Below are 19,813 nucleotides of genomic sequence, written 5' to 3'. Positions count from 1 at the left end.
GAATGCACTTACAAGCCACTAATTATTAATCATCGTCAGTAACACATTTTGACTCAACTTTACCTTTGGATAATTAATAGAGCAGGGAGAGCTTTAATATATTTCTTGATTAGCAGAAACAATGGGGGTGGGGGTTGTAGGCAAGACAATAGACCTGGATACTGGTGCTAGGGGTTTGGGGGGGCCTTGTTTCCTGCTTGGCAGGGGGTTGGACTCAATGGCCCTTGTGGTCTATTCCAACTCTATGATTCTATGTGTATGTCTCTAGAGCAGCCCTTTGGGTGCCATTGCATTTCATGGGCAGCCAGTATCTTGTATCCCCAGGACCTTGCCTGAAATGAAATTACAATAGAAGAGAAAATAAGTGTGTGCATGTGACACTAAGAACTTGGATGTACTAATAGTTTTGAAGCTACTGTTTTGGAGTACAGTGGTACCTTGGGTTAAGAACTTAATTCGTTCTGGAGGTCCGTTCTTAACCTGAAACTGTTCTTAACCTTTAGCTACCACTTTAGCTAATGGGGCCTCCTGCTGCCGCTGTGCCGTGGCCGCACAATTTCTGTTCTCATCCTGAAGCAAAGTTCTTAACCCAAGGTGCTATTTCTGGGTTAGCGGAGTCTGTAACCTGAAGCGTCTGTAACCTGAAACATCTGTAACCCGAGGTACCACTGTATAGCTGCACAATGGGACTTTGAAAAGTCACCTGTTTGGGTGGGGGTGATGCTCGTCTCTCAAGTTATTATCAAAAAAAGGTGACAGCAGGACTAGGCCAGGGGCTGCTGCAACTTAAAGAGACCACCTGCTCTTTCACCCTTCCCCTCCTGGCTCTGTTTCTCTACTAGCTGGTCCTTTTCAGCATTTTGTATCTTTTAAGAACTCATGGTCAAGTTTGCTTATTTCCACCTATGACAAATTCACAGAGAAGAGGATCAGGTGATCAATGGATAAAGGACATGATGATTTTATAGTACCTCCAGGTTGCCTCTGGATGAGTGTTCCTGCATTCCTGAAGTCGGCCTGAGAATATTTTTGTAGCATTTATTTCGATATTTTAAATTGTAAACCAAAGTGGTATATAAATGAAATAAATGCATAAATGCACTGTTTGAAGGCTTCTCATTGAAGTATCTGTCTTGCCACTGTGAAAACAGAAGAGTGGACTACATGGGTCCCATTTGATGTGAGCCAAATGCAAGTAAGGTTCTTCTGATGCTCCCATTCAGTCTGTTTTTGCCTGTTGTGTTTAGATTGCAAGCCTCTGGGTATGGGACTGACCTATTTTTAATCTGTGTATGGCACTTAGTAAATCTTATATGTTTTATGAATGAAAGTGATACAAATAATACCACCAGGACTCAGCTCCAAAACCTTCCACCAACCCCCAATGCCAGAGCTGAAACCCAGAAGGACTTGTGAAGTGGAATATGAGCACACTATACCTATATGGGATCTGGTAGAGGAGGAGTGCCCCATCTATGGACTTTGCTGCCATACAAATGTACTCTAGTTATTCAGGAAAAGGAATGTCCAAGAAATCATGTATTCTGTTAGGAAAGCTTTCATATGGAATAAGCTTGGGAAATTATAGGATCTCCCCTCCCCCCCCCCCCAAGGAAGCAAAAATGCCAAAAATATTTTCAAAAATAAATACACTTAATTTTATTGGAAGTAGAAATCAATACTCCTCTAAGCCATATAGAGGTAATAGCATCTGATACAAAATTTTCAGTGAAAACAAATTCTGTGAGTCAGGATTCACTATTGACACTGCTCTATGTTCTGCTACAGGTATTTTTCAACAATCCAAAACACAGTTGTAGGTGGAATGTTTATTGCAGTGTAGGGTACTTTAGCACTGGAAACCAGGCGGATAATTTAAAGATGTTCAGTGAGCTTAACCTACAAGAAGAAATAAATTATAACTAAAAAACAATTTAAGGGTGTTTTTTTAAAAAAACTTTTTCCTGCATTCAGTGCCATCCTACCCTAAAGATAATCACAGGGAGAGACTTATTGTATACAAACATTTTACTATTTGTTTCTAAAGTAGTTGAATTATGAGAGACTGTTTTGTTAAATTTGAGAGCAAATATAGTGTAGAATTAAACCAAATGTGTCTTCTTCCACAGATTGTATTTGGGATGTCACCGCTCCCCATGACATATTTCACAAAACATAATTTTAAAAAACCAGAAACAACCCAAATCTGAGAAATTAAGCTTTGACTGTTGTGGCCCAGGAGGAGGAGGATAGGGTTGCCATGAGCTAAGCCAGTGTTTCCCAACCTTTTTTGGGCAAAGGCACACTTGTTTGATGAAAAAAATCTCGAGGCACACCACCATTACAGCCCCGTGACGTCAGCGCGCAGCGTCACGCCGGGAGGGACGCACAAAAGTGTAAGTTTCAATTTTTTTCCCTCCCCCTTGCCGGGGAACCTCCAAGCTTTGGGGGTGGGGGGGGGAGGAGGCAGCAAAGCGAGGCAGGAAGGAGAGCGCGGCTTGGCTGGGTGAGCTTTGGCAGGGGCAGGGAATGAGAGCCGCGAGGCGGGCGCTGCGGACGGAGGCGCTGCCCGCCGAGCTTGCAGGCAGCCAGGCAGGCAGACGGCGAGAGCCCCGCGCTGGGCGGCCTCTCCTCGCCGCCGCCGCCCCGCCTCTCGCCGCCCGACTCGCCCGCCTCCCTCCAGGCAACATCTCGCGGCACACCAGGCAACATCTCGCGGCACACTAGTGTGCCGCGGAACAGTGGTTGGGAAACACTGAGCTAAGCAACATGGTTGGGAGGTCAACAGACAGTCACACTCTGGCAGAGCTTGTGAGCATAAAGTGACTGAAAAGGGCTATTTGAAAATGAATAACTTATTTTCCCCAGAGACATGAGAATAAGGATGAAGAAAGATTACTTTTAATGTCTACTAACTATTTTGTGGAAGCCTGTGCTTTCAAGTCCTCTTCCTCTTCCTCTTCAAATTTTAACTTGTTTTGCTCTGTAACTCCCAGAATTCTTTCAATCTCTTGGACAGCTCTCTAAAACAAAATCAAACACTTCAAGTGGCAGAACAGTTGTTTATGCTCCCTGCTCACCATTGCACCAGTAGTATCAGGAACTCACAGAAAGAGTCACTCTTCAGAACTGGCCCAACCAATTGGCAGATTTGGCAGGCTTCTTGGTCTGAGTAGTAACTAAAGTCAACACAGAGCTGAAGCAATAGGGTCAATCTCATTCAGGCTAAGGCTGAAGTAGTCAGGACTTGCAGGTAACTATTAGAGCTCAAATGCAGTTGTTTCACCAGGAGCAGTGTGGGAAACCTTTGGACCTCTCAATATTGTTGGACTCCCAACTCCCATTTGCCCCAGCTGGAATGGTCCAGAAACATCTGGAGGGCTCAAAGTTCCCCATCATGGGGCTATAGCACGAAATACTAGTAAGCCTCCTTGACTCCTTTGAAGTCCTGTGCGTTTTTTAAAAGCCCACCTAATCTACCTTCTGACACTGCTGTGGAGTTTCGACCTAGATCATTTTGTGGCATGTCTGTCAGGTTCTCCTAATAGTTGATAAAATGGCCAGTACCAGGCCTGAGTAGGCCTTTAGCTTAAGGCTACCAATGAGCCCCTTTCCTAACCACTGGTGTCCACCATCACTTGCTCCCCTGGCACCATTGTACTTGCCAGTCACTCAATCCCTCCCACTAGATGAACTTATCTAGTAGCACTGCTTTCTAGGAAATATAACATGGCAGCCACTCTGTTCTGATTGGAGCTAAGTAGCTAAATGGCTCCTATTCCAGAGACCCAGGAAAAGTGTCAGCCCTAGTGGTACGTCCTGCTGGAATGCACTAAAACAGAAGTCCCTTCTTTGGCCTGGGCATCAGAAACTAATCAAGCTTACTTATTTGTCATTTCTTAATGTATGTGTTTTAATATATCTTGACGGTTTCATTTTGTAAATCAATAAGAGTAGGCTTTAGGAAGGACTGCATGAATACTTTTCTGTGCCACCAATTAGGAACTCCAAGAAAGGATAAATATAAGATGAAAACCTAATTGCTCTTGAAGAATCCTTTCAAGTATACCAGTGGCTCCCAGCTCAAGCAAGTCTATGTTACCACATCTAAAAAAATAAATTTAACTAGCAGATTGACTGGGAATCCTACAATATTGACCTGTACACAGTAAAACATGTACTGCTATGGAAAGAACCCAGGATGGCTTAACAGTTGTTTATAATACAGCATGAGGTGTTTTCTGTCCTCTAACAGAAATTTAACTGGGATCGTTAGTTAATTAACACCTCACCTTAAAATTGGTCTCGGCATGCATATTAGGTGCTGATAATTCTTGATAGATGATGAAGAGTTGCTGAGCAAAGGTCATGAGGACCCCCTGGAGATGTTCTCCAATTGTTCTGTTAATGATATCCAAACAAATGACTTTGCCAATGATTCCATTCGCAGGCTTAAGAACAATCGCCCTCTCATTTGGGCCTGTCAGCCCAAGGAATTTAATGAATATTTTCAATCTCGTAAGGTGGCAATCTTCAGGGAGATATGAAAGATGAGGCTCCATTTTAACTTGTCAGTAGAAAGGATTTGTGTAATAAATAATTTTTATTAATCAAGTAGCAGAGGAGAGCAAGAGGTTGAGTCATTCCAAGCCTTTTCACTTTGGGCATCAAATATGTGGCTACATACCACCATTGGTATGAAAATATCACTGTATTACTAATATTAGAGCATGGTGCTGTAAACAAGTATTCAGTGAGACTTGGGCAGATGAGGACATGCTGCTTGTTCGTGCTCATCCTCTATGTACATCTATGGAATTCCTTGCACCATTTGGGGGCCTTACCCAGGGCTAGGTACATCTGTGAATGAGTTACTTTCTCAGGAGCATGTATGGAAGACTAACCCTTAGCCCACAGAAGGGAGTAGAGATGTTCAACTAGAGGATTTTCAAGATGCTTCCAGAAGTCACTCTTGAAAACTTACATAATTCCAAATTTGAGCCTTTTATGGTCTTCAAACAGAGTAAAAACGGTTCCTTCTTTTTGCTGTTGGAGTAGAGGGAAAGGTGTTAGCATTGCATAATGTCAACAACAACTCCTCTTAAAAAAGTAAGATGCTAAACTGTATTACAGTGTGAATAATCAGAATTAGAGAGAGGTGGTCACTTTAAAGCCAGGCCTGAGAGCTTTTTGCTTCCTGGCTGACATGTAAAGTTGTCTGGAAACCATGATAGCTGATCTATAAGCCCCACCCCCTTAAAACCCACATGAGTAGAATCTGACAACAGTTGCGACAAGTCAGCAAGATGTGTTTCGATTCAGAAGCTTGAATTTGAAAACAGGTTTTCAGGTTTTGAGATTGGGTTAGTGATAGATGATAATCTGTGTTAGAATCTCAGAGTTCACAGAAAGATTCTCATGGATTATGGTGATATGTGAGAGAATCACAGAGGCCAAAAATTTGGAGATTCTAACTTTTCTGTAATCAGTCTAGAATGGATTTGTGTGCTGTTCCTCCTTCCAAGCTACTTTCCTACCTCTATTTCATTTAAATGCAAAGCACATAATCTTCCTACCTGGACATCATATCCAACCCCATGAGCCTTGCACATATGAAGGAAAACATTATAGTAGATGAGGGAAAAGTTGGCATGTCTGATCGAATTGCTCATGGCAACATATCGGCTGACCGTAGCAGGCTGACAAAAAAAGCAGAAGGGGAAAAAGTTGACTGTGACAAAGCACTAATACAGCCTTCCCAGATTTGATGCCTTCCAGATGTTTTGAACTGCATCTGCCATCAGTCCCAGCCACCATGAATGGCTATGCTGGCTGGGACTGATGCAAAGTGTGGCCCAAAACATCCAGAGGGCACCAGGTTGGGGAAGGCCACACAAAAATATTCTTGCTTCAATACAGAACCCTTTTACAAACATTAAGCTAAATCTGGAGTTTATTATAAATCCTGCAAAAACAATTTACCTCCAAAAAGACACACATTGTAATATTTGAGGCTAACTTTATAGTTACGGGAGCAATGATAAACAATGTTTGGTAACACAAATTATTATTATTATTATTATTATTATTATTATTATTATTATTATTATTATTTTCTATAGACACAGCCCTCCCAAGGTGGCTCAGCAAAGATAAATAGCTTCATATACATAACAAGTGAAAACTGAAAATGGTGGTGGCTAGGGCCTCTGTACAACAAGGTAGACATCAAGGGGTGGACCCCAAGCAGTGATTGCATGTGGGCATGGGCTGGGGGTGGGGCGCAGCTCTACAGTTACAATATCTGGTCCTCAGTGACAAAAATGGAGGAATTAGGGTCCATTAAGCAGTTTTAAAACTGCAATAACTGAGTGTGTTTACATAGCTTAAAAGAGAAGGTAAAAGAGAAAGCATACAGCCATCGGAGTGGCATAGATAAATTTTAAAATGTGTTACAATAGTACAGTGGTAACTCGGTTTACGAACTTAATCAGTTCCGGAAATCCGTTCTTAAACCGAGGCATGCTTTCCCTAATGAGGCCTCCCGCTGCCAGTGCCCTTCCTCCATTCGGATTCTGTTCTTAGACCGAGGTAAAGTTCACAAACCGGGACACTACTTCCAGTTTTGCAGAGTTCTTAAAACGAATACAGTGGTACCTCGGGTTACATACACTTCAGGTTACAGACTCCGCTAACCCATAAATATTACCACGGGTTAAGAACTTTGCTTCAGGATGAGAACAGAAATCATGCTCCGGCAGCCTGGTGGCAATGGGAGGCCCCATTAACTAAAGTGGTGCTTCAGGTTAAGAATAAGAACAGTTTCAGGTTAAGAATGGACCTCTGGAACGAATAAAGTACTTAACCCGAGGTACCACTGTAGTTCGTAAACAGGGGTGTTCTTAAACCAAGGTACCACTGTATCTGAAAACACCAAACCCACAAGAAAGATATAATCAGCTGAATAGTCTTTACTTTATTGAAGCAAATTAATTATTCTGAGAAATGTCTATGCAGTCTGGAAATTCACGAGAGAGCCAATCTGGGGTGCCAACTTGAATAAAATATGGGGGATAAGTCCCACCCTGCATAATCGATCACAAAATGTGGTGCACACACATTATTTGAATGGCAATGCCATCAACGTGGGGGGCGGGGAGGCTCCCTCAAATATTTCATTGGGTGGTAGCAAAGGGACCTTGGCCCCTAGGAGTTGGATCCTATGGATCCAATTCTGCAAATTTTGAAAACTAAATTTCTTTAAATTTCTAGAGGGGTCACCAGTAGATGTGCTGTAGTATTATATGCCATGCTAGCTAGGGATGTTAGGAGTTGTAGTTCAAAACATGTGGAGGGCACTAGGCTGACAAAGGTTGCCATATTGGCTCTCATGCAATTATAACATAAGAACGTTCTCTGTGATTTTGCTTTTGACTTGCTGGGGCTTCTCCTGATGTAACGCTTGGCGTTTTTTAAAGTGATGCCCTTGGGTGAACGTGACACATTACAGAAATTGTTTTTCATTTAAGTTTTCTGGGATATACCTTAAAAGCATGATCTTAAGAGCTTAGGAACTCTTTAAATAGTTGTTTCCTTAACAGTGCTGCACTGGCTGGAACCGAAAGCAAAATGCTCAGATCGATATGGAATTTTTGCCCAAGATGTGTTTTCTCACCTTCTTTTATTTCTTAGCAAAGTGCTATTGATTGGGCAGTTTCAATAAAGAGGTAAATAATAACGTGCAAGCAAAACTGTGTTCCCTTTCTAGAAGAAAGTGGTGGCAGAAGGACAAAGGTGTTTCGACCACTGCGTGTGATATTTGCCAAGTCATTTCAGAGCCAATTCACCAACGTGTTTTAATTTCAGTGGGGTGCATGCAGTAATACACAAGAACAATGGAGGAAGCTTAGCAGAATTAGCATGCATCTTATTTCTTCTTAATGGGATTCCTTGATGTTCTGCAGAAACTTACTTGAGTTGCATTAGAATGTTCATGATCAAAACTAAAAGACCCGAGATGCTTTTTAGTCTAACCCTCAGACCTAAGGCATGAAAACTGTGGCGGTGGCAGGCCCAGCCTCATCCCCTCTCCAATCTGCCGCTCTGGGAGCTGTGATCTGTTGCATGCCATTGCTATTCCCAGTGGCACTCAGTTCCCCAGTTTTGCCTGCCATGGTTCCCAAAGCAACATTGCAGGCGGACTTGTGCTCACATGCACAATATTACAAGAATGCTGGCAGCCGCCGGGAGCAGCAGGGGCCACAATTTGGCTGGGGTCCTAGCCTGAAGCGCATTTAGCACAAGGGGTAACCCAGCCTTGGCTGAGAATACTTGGAGAACTAAGAGTATTCATTGTCCAATCAGGTACCCAAAGCTCTCGGAAATTTCTTTTGGCAACAGAAGGCCACAAATAAAATAAATGAATGCTTGATAAAATAATCCAAGTAGCAGTTTAACAAGCGTAAACTTGAATGTGGCGGCAATAACACAGAACTATTGTTTAAGCGCAGGCATCAGTTTGATGAGGTGCTTATTTCAGCTACAAAGCAGGCAAACACATGCATAATGAACTGCCGGATGAATTATTAATGTCTTGCTTATTTAGCCTCATCTGTCTCGAAGATAATGTATCCTAAGTATAATGAGTGATTGGTTTTGTACATAATTACAGTAGCAGCAGTATCTAGGAAATTTGCTCTTGCAAAGGAGAATTCTAAAAATAAAAATCATCACTCGCACTCGGTCACCGCTTCATTTTATCAAAATCAAAGCGAGCAGCCTGGTGAATGTGTAATAAATTCGCAGGGACGGAAGCATTATTAACATCATAATTTCACATAAAGTGTTTTTACTTAATCATTCATTACAGATCATGCGCTGTAAAAAGATTTGTCTCCTGTTTATTTCTCTCGGTTCTTTAAAAGATATCTCTGACACACTAGTCCTCTTTTTGTTGCCGCTGACTGCTAGGTAAGCAAGATTTGAAGGAATAAAAAAGGGGGGATTATAGGCTGGGAGTGACAAATTTACGTTAATCCTGACAGAATTTTAATTAAAAAGTTGCTACTTGATTACTTTTCATTTCTAAAACATGTACTACTGGGACTAATCATATGTAATTTACTCCTCTCCAACTCAAAGTAGTGGTGTGACAAGAACAATAGATCAGAAGCTCATTAACCTCTAAATTACAAAGCTCTGACACTTTTTGGATGACATAAAATCTCTATCTGTAGATGGATAAGAAGAGGTTTCTGGTCCATTCTGACCAAGCATAAAAATGGGAGGGTTCCACCCCTAAGGCAAGTTTTAAAAAGACAATTCTGAGTTAAAAAAATTTCTGCAGATAGCAGGTTCCCACTTCTACTACTGGAGTTAAACACTGGTTCAAAAAATGCAAATATGTTCCCTTTGTGGCAAGAAGAAGATCAATGGCAGGAGTAGGTAAGAAGGTGGATTAAGAACACCTAGCTACTTTAAATGGTCTAAAGTCTCCAGGGCAAGGAGAATGACACCCCAGAATGCTGAAGGAACCTGTAGGTGTTATTCCAGAACTACTGTCTGCAATCTCTGAAAACTCTTCAAGAACAGGTGAGGTGCCAGAAGGCTGGAGATGGGCAAATATTGTTCATATCTTCCAAGAGGGAGGAAAGGCCCATCTGGGTAAGTAGAGTTCTAGTAGCCTGACACAGATACTGGGGGAAATCTCAAAAGATTAATAAGTAGTCATCCTGTGAGCATAGAAAATAATGCACTGATTACCAATGACCAACATGGGTTTCTTAAGAATCAGTCATGCCAGACCAACCTTATTTCATTTTTTGGTAGTTACTAGTTTGGTAGAAACGGCATGGGCATAGTATATTTTGCTTTCAGTGGAGCATAGGACAAGACCTCCCATTTTTTACTTGTTAACCAGATGGTAAAATATGAGCTGGATTATATTGTTAGGTGAATCTACAACTGCTTGAGCAACTGTACCCAGTGAGTGCTCATTAATGGGTCTGTGTCTACCTGGAGAGAGGTCTTTAGTGGAGAGCCAAAGTGTTCTATCCTATGCCCAGTGTCCTTCAATATTTTATTGATCTGTCTTACTGAATGTCACAGGGTGGCTCAGGACACCAGTGCAATGGAGCAGAGGGGAAGCCAATCCTGTTCTGGCTCCCAAGCAATTATTTGCCAACACAGTGGCTAGTAAGAGGTTACTTGGGTTATTCATCACTGACCTGGGGTGGTTCCTTAGGGGGGCGGCGGCTTTTTGGTTTACTTGGAATGACCTGGCATTCAAAGCGGCTTAACTTGCAATCCAGTGTTCCGTTTGTAACATACAGCAAGACCTGTGTCAAAGCCAGATGATCGCTATAGTGCAGATCCAGGTCTACTGCCCATACCTAATGACAGCAGAAAAAGAAAAATAAGGAAAACTTTTGTGGCAGCACTCCTGTAAAGGAATAGACATTTGCTTTCTGACAGTTAACTGCACAATCCACCTCCTCTTCTAGGCTGAGAAACAGACATCACTACTTCAAAGTTAAAATAATATTTATGGGAGAGCAGCAGCTGCAAGTAACTCAATAAGATGGACTAATTGTTCTGAATTTTTTTTTAACTGTTTGTAAACATGTGTCATATTAGTTCCATCCCATTGGCCCATAACCCAACCACCCCCAATCTGGTGCCCTCCAGATGTTTTAGACTGCCCCTCTCATTACCATACTGGCTGGGGCTGATGGAAGTTGGAGTCCAAAAGATCTGGAGGTCAGAAGGTCAGGGATGGTTGCCCTGACTAACAATCCAATCCCCTGATTTGCCATGCTGGAGTGGGTCTAGATTAAGTGGAGGTGTCCCTCTGTCCAGCACACATGTAGTTCTAGGCAGTTTCCCATCCAGACACTGACCAGATCCAGACCTGCTTAGCTTCAGCAAGGTGGCCTCATGCGCCTATGGAACACAGCCCAGGAGAAATGTACTCAAAGATAGAGAAACAGAGTGTCGCTGCTGTTTATGCATGCAAAGCTAAGCACTTGCTTGTGAGCACATATGTGATCAATTCCACCAGCAAGAGTCTTTCAGCATTAACTGTGATGTGCTAATGCATCAGTCAGCAACAGCGAAGCATCTACAATCCTGCTAGGTAGACTATAAAAATATATATTTACAGTTGCATTTTAGGAGCTCTGAAGCTAACTTGCCCCAGAGACAGCTTTGGGATGCAAGCCATATCTCAGTTCTACAATCGGACAGAACTATGCAACTGAGAAAAAAATTAAAGAAAGTTATTATCTGATTTCAGTTATACATTAGGGAGCAAGAATTTAAGAAACTGGGCAAGACAGATAAGACTACGCAACTGAGACAAATTATTCTGGGGGAAACCAAAGTATTTTTTATTTATTTACTTATTTATATATAGCACCATCTATGTATACAGCACTTTGTAAAGAACAGGTTTGACAGATCCCTATCTCAGGGGGCTTACAATATAAAACAGACACAGAAGAAAAACAAATGGGAGGTAATGTAAGCAGGGAAGAATATGTGTTGATTTCAAGTGCCTGTTCTTTGACTTAGTTACATGATGATATTGTTACTAGGAGGGTGCTCCAAAGATTTCTAGGAAAGGCAAGCATTGAGGAGAGGGAGGGAGGGAGGGGAGGCAATTCCAGGCATCAGTAGCAGCAAGGAGGAAGGGATGGAGTCATTTCAGAGAGCAGAATGGGGACATTTGGATAGCTTTGGGTGGTGCAGTAAAGGTCACGGGAAGAAGGGATGTGAACAGAGATTTTGGTAGATGGGGTGCAGGAAGAAGCTGATGGAGGGTTTTGAAGGTAAGCCATGAAGTTTATGCAGGATCTGGGACTGGGCAGGAAGTAGTGAAGGAGTTTAAGGAGAAGAGCCATAGGATCATAGGAAGTTGCTTTAGACTGAGTCAGACCACTGGTCCATCATGCTCATTATTGTCTGCGCTGACTGACAATGGCTCTCCAGGACCTCAGGCAGCAAACATTATCAGCCCTACCAGTAGGTACCAGGGATTGAACCTTGGACCTTCTGCATGCAAAGCAGAAGCTCTGCCCACTGAGCTAAAGTCCTTTCCCATGTGACATATTCAGAGCAACAAACGAGGCAAATAAAGCTGGCAGCAGAGTGCTGGGTACAGGCGAGTGAGACACAGTAGGTGGGATAATAGGAGACCCTAGAGAGAACAAAGTTTGCAGCCATGAAGATGAGAGCTACAGAGGGCACGGAGCAGATATTTTGCTGAGGATACGGACGGCAAAGGGTTGTAATTTGTCACATTGTAAAGAGAGAAGTGGCATGATTTGGGAACAGATTGCATTTGTGGGTCCAAGGAAAGATAACAGAAAGCCAAGGCTTTATCCTGATCAACAGGGTGGATGGTGATGCTAATGGATAAGGAGCGGGAACAAGGAGAAATGGGAGAAAATGGGATAAATTTTGTATGGACACATGGAGCTTGAGACAATGCTGACGCATCCAAGCAGACGTATCAGAAAGGTAACTGGAGATGGAGGATTGGATGGATGGCAAATGATATGGATGGAGTGGTAGCGCTAGGAGCTTATAGGTGGCATTGAAAACCATGAGAAGTGATGAGGCTACCCAGGGGGGTAATGTATACAGAAAGAAGAGTAGAGGGCCAAACGCAGAGCATGCCAGGCATCAGTGTGGGAGGGGCCACAGAGCAGCCACATGGGCAAAGATGTCACATGAGACACCCAAGCTAGAAGAGACACCTAAGGTGCATCTTCCAACTGGGCCCATGATCCAAAGGTTCTTCAGAGAGTTCTAAAGTAGGCTAAACACTGGCTGTAGTTTGCCTATCATTACGTCATGGAACGTCATCATTATTCCAGCTGTTCAGAGTGAAGATGTCAGCGACAGAATGTTAGCAAGCAGTCTACCTTCTTTAAGGAAATATCTATCTGTGTTTTGGGCCAGGTGGGTTATATTGGGCAAGGAAACAGGGGGAACAGTAGTGTGGGGCGGTAAGGGCAAAGGAGTGACAGGTACTTTGACTTAACTGTCCAAATGGCTGGAAAGTTCTGCTTCTGACAAAGTAATCTTCTGGAATTTCTATTCTCCCCACCCCCCTCCCAAAAACCCACCACAATTCTAATGACACTTATATGGGCAAAGCATGGGTACCTGGATGGGTGGGGGGATATGGTAGAGGAATAATACTAGGGGTGGCCTGCAAAGGGAACTGAAGAAAGGGCAGTCCCCCACACCTGCCTTTTCCTAACTCCTATTAGTGCAGGTGGCCCTGGCAACATATGTGGCCCCAGAGTTCTCCCCCGTTCCCCGTGAGCCATCTACACACCAGTCTGATCTGTGAACATCAGTCCTTCGGAACAAATCTCACACACAATGACTTGAATAAGCCACTGAATGGTAAATGGCATCATTATAAGGCTATTAAGAGGTCAGGCAGTCAAGGCCTCTTGCTAAACTGGAGCTAATTTCTGAATCATATTCACAAAATAATGCCCTTTTTATAACAGCAAATAAATCACATCAGTAACAGTTGTTAATAACGAACTGCCAAGTATCTGTTGCGCGGTTAAATATCCTATTTGTCAACTTAAATATTTCCCACTGCATGGAGGAAAATGCAAATTGGATGCTGATGGCCAGTATTCTTTGGTACATTTCAGTAGGAAGATTTGCCAGTTATAATTCTTTACTTCCACCCTTGCCCACACCTTCAGATTTGCTCTGTGGGGAAATGAAGGCCCTTCTCTAGTCCTGGCTTAGCATGCTGCCGAAGCTTAGATGAGCTACCTGGGTCTGTTTATTTATTTGATTGGAACCCCCCTTTAAGTTAAGCCATAAATCAGACCCTTGTTTTTAAACAGTATGTTTGGGGATAAGCGCCCACCTTGTGAATCTGCTACCTTTCTTCAAAGCTTGCCACTGTTTTCTAGACCCTTTCCCTCTTGATATGCTCCTTAGTTTTCTAGTCCAGTTCTAGGACTACAAGTGATGAAGCCTGAAATATTGCCTGTGGACTGTGGCTTCCCATAGCCCAGTTTGGATTCTAGAATTCACAAATGGAAATGGTGAAGAAAGGAAGCATTTTTGTTTCATTTTGTCCCTTGCACTTAGGAAGCCAGAAATGTGGGGTGTCCTACTCTCCCCCACGAGCAGAATGATTCATGATGAAGCATCTCTAATGACTTAGCTCACTAAGCACTTAGTGACACGGAGGAACTGCTCTTATCCAACACTCCCTGCGTTGTGCATAACCATGGCATTGCAAATGTGATGCCTAGTTCACAGCCCACTTTGTTCAAATGTGTGGATAATCTCAGAAGCCAGTGGGAAGCTGAGCAGGGCTCCAATCCACATTCCTTGCTTCTTTCCCCACAAACATTCCAGCTTTAAGGAATTCTTTGCCACCAGACTGATATGATGGCAGTACTAAAGCCCATTTGGGGGAGATTTCCAAGATGGTTTGTTCCCCCAAACTTGTTCCTCTTAATGATATATAGAGAAGAGCAGGGTTTAGGATCTTATTGCCTTCTTATTAGTTGCAACATGGAAATTGCACAACACTGGCACTCTCCAGGCCTTTGCTGTCGACAAAACTGATTCTGCAAGATTTGGCATTTTGCCCTTCTAGAGAAATTAACCCACTGAGCTAGATTATCTAGCGACCTCTTTCTCAGTGTGTGGCTTCTGTTTATTTCCTATGTTAACAAGAATACATCCTTCCCATGACCACCCTTGGCTCATTTATAATTTTGGAAAGATAATCTTATTTAATGCATAGTTTTGTCTGGACTGTTCATTTTGAATGCACTATCTGTATTGTGACCCTGCTTCTCTCTCTGGGTTGGAACTATTGTCCTCATTTGTTGTTTTCTGTTTGACTATGTTTTCACTTTCATAAACTCTTCAGCTAAAATAAAAGCACTAGCTCAATTCTGGGAAATGCAGGTTTATTAATTACATTTATATCCTGCCTTTCCTCCAAGGATTTCCTGCTTTTATCCTCACAACAACCTGCCAAGGTAGGCTAGGCTGAGAAGTGGGGGCAGGCCCAAGGTCACACAGGAAGCATCCTTGCTGCTTGGGGATCTGAATCTAGTTCTCCAGCACTAGCCACTGCACCATGCTAGCCAAGAACAGAACACCCACATTCAGAGACAGCTTCTGATCATTGCAGGGAATTACAGCAATTATGTATACCTTTGCCTGAATCACACCTCACTTTCTGGTTAATCCAGCTGGCCTCTGATCCAATCCAGGAAAGGCAATTCTTACATCTCTAGCAGAGGCACAATAAACTATGCCAACTGAGCAGAAATAGGGCCAAATCCATTTAGTTTGCATATATTGCAGAGTTTAAGGTTTTAATGAAGGTCAACCCTGCTGCCGCCATGCGCTTTTACAGAGATCATGGATATAAATGGAACAGTCCCCTCACCTGCATAGTGAGAAGTAGCAAAGGTAGCAGAGCGCCAGACTCAGCTGCTAGTGGTTGACATCTCATCTCAAAGTAGAGGTCCAGCATAGCAGATGGGGCCCCATTATGCTAAGTCAGCAAGCCCATGACTTCTCTTTGCTGGTGGGTGGGTAGTCCCTCCCGACCAAACCTGTATCTATGAGCTTCAGGCTTGCACAATTATCCCAAACTGCTAACTGCCACAGTGCCTTGCTGCCCAGTGCTCACTTTGTTGTTCACAAAACCGAATTGTTTTCATTAGTTCAACAAAGAGGTAGTGGTGTGCTTATGTTATGAGATCTGCAAAGGTAGGCAAACAGATGTGGATGGAATCCTATTAGCCTCTTGGTTAATGGAGATATTTTCATTTCCCTGGGGCAGGGGTGGAAATCCAGCAAAGAGGGGAGCTAGATATTGATCTTGGAATGCCTTGAGCGGAGTCCTTCTGCTAAAATAATATTTCTCTCCCAACGCTACGACCCCATCACTCTTCTCCTTAAGTCTCTGTGCTGGCATCCATCACACCCACTATGAACTCCAGGCTCCAATATGTTTATGTTGAAGACTCTTTGGGCCGCAATTATATCCTCGGCACCACCTTCTTCCCTTCCTCACACCATCCATTCTGCTTCTAGTCCTTCTTCTAGGAGCCAGCTTAAAACTGCAAAACCTTCCCAAGGCAACCACTTATTACACTGTTCTCTTATAGCCCATGACCACCAGCTTGCCTTTCCCTGCTCACTGTGTACCTCTGACAAACTCTCTGCTTTGGCAAGCAATGAGTTTCTCCTCTTATCTAGTGAACAGTCCCAAAGGAGCTGCTAAATCAATAAATGATAATGGTGTGAAGCAAACATTTGCTAGCCACCTCCAGATGTTTTCAACTCCCATAGAGGCCAGAGCCTGTTGAGACTTTTTGCCACCAAAAGGGGCTGCCCTGCTTGTCCTGAGAGGAGGGCAGGACCTCTGCACTACTGCAAAGGACCTAGGCAGTGTGTGTCCTGCACCACTAGAGCCCGATTAATTTTGTTGCAGTTGCTTGGGATGCTTCTGCTAGTCAGCCATGGCTGTTTATAAGACAAGAACCATAGGAAGCTGCCTTATACAGAGTGAGACCAATGGTCCACCAAGCTCAGTATGGTTTGCAGTTCTCCAGGGTTTCAGGCAGGAGTATCTCCCAGGCTTGCAGGGAGATGTTGCTGGGGACTGAACTTGGGGGCATCTGCATGCAAGGCAGACGTTCAGCCACTGAGCTACCGCTCTTCCCAGCCATGTTCCTCCAGCCCTCCTTCCTCCTACTTCTCCAGCCTTCCTTGTGGGATTTGGGTATGTAATCAATGAGGGTGCGATTGGCTACTTTGAAATTCCCACATGGGGTTATTTAATACGGGACATGGTGGTGGGCAGGGTCTCAGGTTGTCAGCAAAACCAAAACCCAAGCCATCGGGTGTGGAGTGTGGAGACCGCAAAATGAAAGCACGGTGAGTGAATAAAGTCACAGTTATGGTGTCATTCTTTACAGCTGCCATAAAAATGTTTCAGCTTTAAAACGTGAGAAGGGCAAGGAAGCATAAATTCTTAAACAGTTACTAAATTATCGCTTTTCTTCCCTCGGTTTAATTGTTTCTTTCTGCCTCCAATATTGACTTCTACATTATTATACAGAGTACACCTGCCTTTTTTTTTTTTTAAGAAGTGGCTGGATGACACTGTAAAAATGCCAATTAGTAAAATATTAATGCAAGTCGGGTTTCTCAGAAGAGAGCTCTCTTCTTTATTATGGTTAAAATTCACCACGGGACTGAATATTTTAGCCAGGATTGAAGACTGTTATCTTATTTGATTGCCATCTAGTGGTAATAGGTAGAATCCCTCCGATTTAAAAAGCATGTAGCAGCCAAAAACCGACAGTACGGAGGAGGTTGAAAAAATTGCTTTTAAACAACGCAGATGAAGACGCATGGTTCACTAAAGAGGCTGGGGCCAGCATCCAAAAGGTATGGATGTACAGTATGCAAGTGGAGATTTGCTTCTGAATTTCATTGCAGTATTTCCAGTGCCGAAGAGGCAAACTGGGATGCAGGTGGAAAAGCAGGTTGACTCTTCAGTGGCAGGAAGTGTGACTGCGAAATTAGAAAGCAAATATTTGACCGTGCATACGGTTCTCTTCTTGACAGGCTTCTACTGCTCCATCGCAATTCCTCATTATTCTCTTGCAATTTCTAAGCTGTCTCCCCCTGTTTTGATAGTGCTCATGCAAGCTGCCTTGTGAGAGTATATGCACCCTGAAAAGGCAGGGTAAAAAAGGAGATATATGAAATAAAAACAAATAATAGATTTGGGTGAAAAGGCCAACTCCCTTAAAAAACAACCCCCAAACCCTTACTTCTGGGAAAACATTAACAGGTGAGCTTATCTGGCCACGCACTGGAACCATTCACAAGGCCAGCCCAACATGCAGAAGAAGCCCATGGAGTCTACACAGGTTGACTTTCACACATGAAGAAGGGCCAGGCAAGTGTGATTTTCAAATTTATTTTTTATCGGGGCGGAGGACTGCAGCCAAGTGACCATTTGCCTCCTTTTCCACTGAGACACTTATTAATAGTGTCAGTCCCAGAACGTAGCCTTTGAGAAGAAGGCGCTTTGGATCGTGTTATGTCGAAAATTGACTGTGCAGCCTCCCTCTTTGCTGTTTACGCTCAGCCATTTCCCTGTCTCTGAAGTGCTCCATCCTTCACCCGGTGACTCCTTTCGTTTCCTTGTGAGGGACTTAGTTAAAGGCAGCTTGAAAGTTCAAATAAATTACATCAGCTACTTCTCCCTTTTCCAATTTTCTAGGGCAATGTTCAAAGAATTCTGAGATCGAGGGGGGGGGATGGCGGAGGAAAAATGACTTGGTTTCATTTCACAGCAGCCATATGGGCTCACTCTTTTCCTCTCATGTTCAACGAGGTGTTTATAGAGTTCTATCTCCAGGCTCTGCAATTCATAACTTTCCAACATGGGAGATCAATGCAGCTATTCTACAGGACAGTGAAGCTAGACGTCTTGGCAGTTGTTTCTGAAAGGTTGCAATTCAGATTTCCTCATTTGAAGACTAAACACTGTCCAGGTGGCATCTGGAACGTGTTAATGCTACTCCAAAACAAGCAAGGAGCAGAACTGAGGGTGACTACAGTGGCTCCAACAACCCCACGATGCATTCCAGAAATTCTGGCTGCCTTGCTGAAATCCAGAATGCTTTTTGCTAGGTTGGTTGCACATGTTCTGCCTAGAATTCCAGTGTCTCTCCAGACTGGTGTTTTATTACAGGTGTATTCTTTACCATATTCTTGACACCACAGTATTGCATCAGTGGTGAACTTATTCTGCTTTATTAGTTGCTCTGTAATGCTTCCCAAACGCTACCACATTATTTCTGTTTGGAGGGGCTATATATAGCACAACAGCAGTAGGACAACAAACAACAATAAAACACAACCAGAACTTTGGTGGTGTTTCAGCAGGAAGTTACAGGACATTAACTGTTTGGAAAAGAAGCAGTACGATGACCCCATAACTTTTGCAAGCACAAATACCATTGAAATCAGGATTGCTTATAACTGTCCTAATAGCATCATAAGCACAAATAATCATGAATGCACAATGGAAAGGACATCTGGAGGGACCTTCAGAGGGTTGGGTTTTTTGTTTTGTTTTTTGCACCACGCTAAAATTCTGCATTCAGAAAATACAAATTCTGCACCAGGAACACCTGGTTTTTCTGCTTGAGCAAACTCACATATTTTGTTTTGTTTTGCATAATTTGATTCAAATTTACTCATCATGGGGAGGTGCAGTGCCAAACACAGAAGCCTGACCTACAAATGTTGGAAATCTGACTCAGCTGCTCCTTAGACATGGGCTATTTTAGCAAGCATCGTTCACACACTTCCAAACGTGTCCTGGAAACGTGTTACATTAAAAACAAGAATAACCCAAAACCAAAAGCTGATACTTTTGGGAAGCTAAATCCTGTGCTCACTTGTCACATCCTTCTCTTTCTCTGTGCTCCTGGGATCATGGCACTTAACTCAGTTTGTTAATTCAATACCTGAATTTTAACGATATTTTCTTGAAAACCCTTTCATTCCAGAGCACATCGCTGAACCACTGCTGTGCCCCAGTGCAAACTCTGCTGAAGGGAAGGCATCTGCACAGGAGCGGTTCCTGCAGGATTGTGCCTGCTGCCCTTAATTGGCTTGAAAACTCATCATCCAATAGAGTTCTCTGTGGGTTAGATTGGAAACTACAGGGAAAGCTCCAGCAGGAATTGCTCTGTGTTGCTAAACCACAAAG

General features: G+C 43.2%; 1 protein-coding gene across 5 annotated transcripts in view; it reads right to left on the bottom strand.

Moving 5' to 3' along the window:
* Positions 1–1,632: 1,632 nt before the first annotated feature.
* Positions 1,633–19,813, bottom strand: part of IQCH (IQ motif containing H) — an 83,365-nt gene continuing 65,184 nt past the window's right edge. For 2 of the 5 annotated variants that reach the window (XM_081171071.1, XM_081171069.1), the window contains 6 exons: positions 10,227–10,391; positions 5,577–5,699; positions 4,985–5,046; positions 4,293–4,401; positions 2,913–3,023; positions 1,633–1,886 (listed from right to left, as the gene is read on the bottom strand). In XM_081171071.1, coding sequence (XP_081027197.1) covers positions 2,916–3,023; positions 4,293–4,401; positions 4,985–5,046; positions 5,577–5,699; positions 10,227–10,391 — 567 coding nt within the window. In that variant the 3' untranslated portion in view covers positions 1,633–1,886; positions 2,913–2,915. The other 3 variants (XM_081171070.1, XM_081171072.1, XM_081171073.1) reach the window with 3 other exon arrangements.

Source organism: Podarcis bocagei, assembly GCF_964188305.1.
Source record: "Podarcis bocagei genome assembly, chromosome: 14".
Taxonomy (NCBI): domain Eukaryota; kingdom Metazoa; phylum Chordata; class Lepidosauria; order Squamata; family Lacertidae; genus Podarcis; species Podarcis bocagei.
Note: the sequence above shows the minus strand (reverse complement) of the source record. Positions and strands in the feature narration are given on the sequence as shown.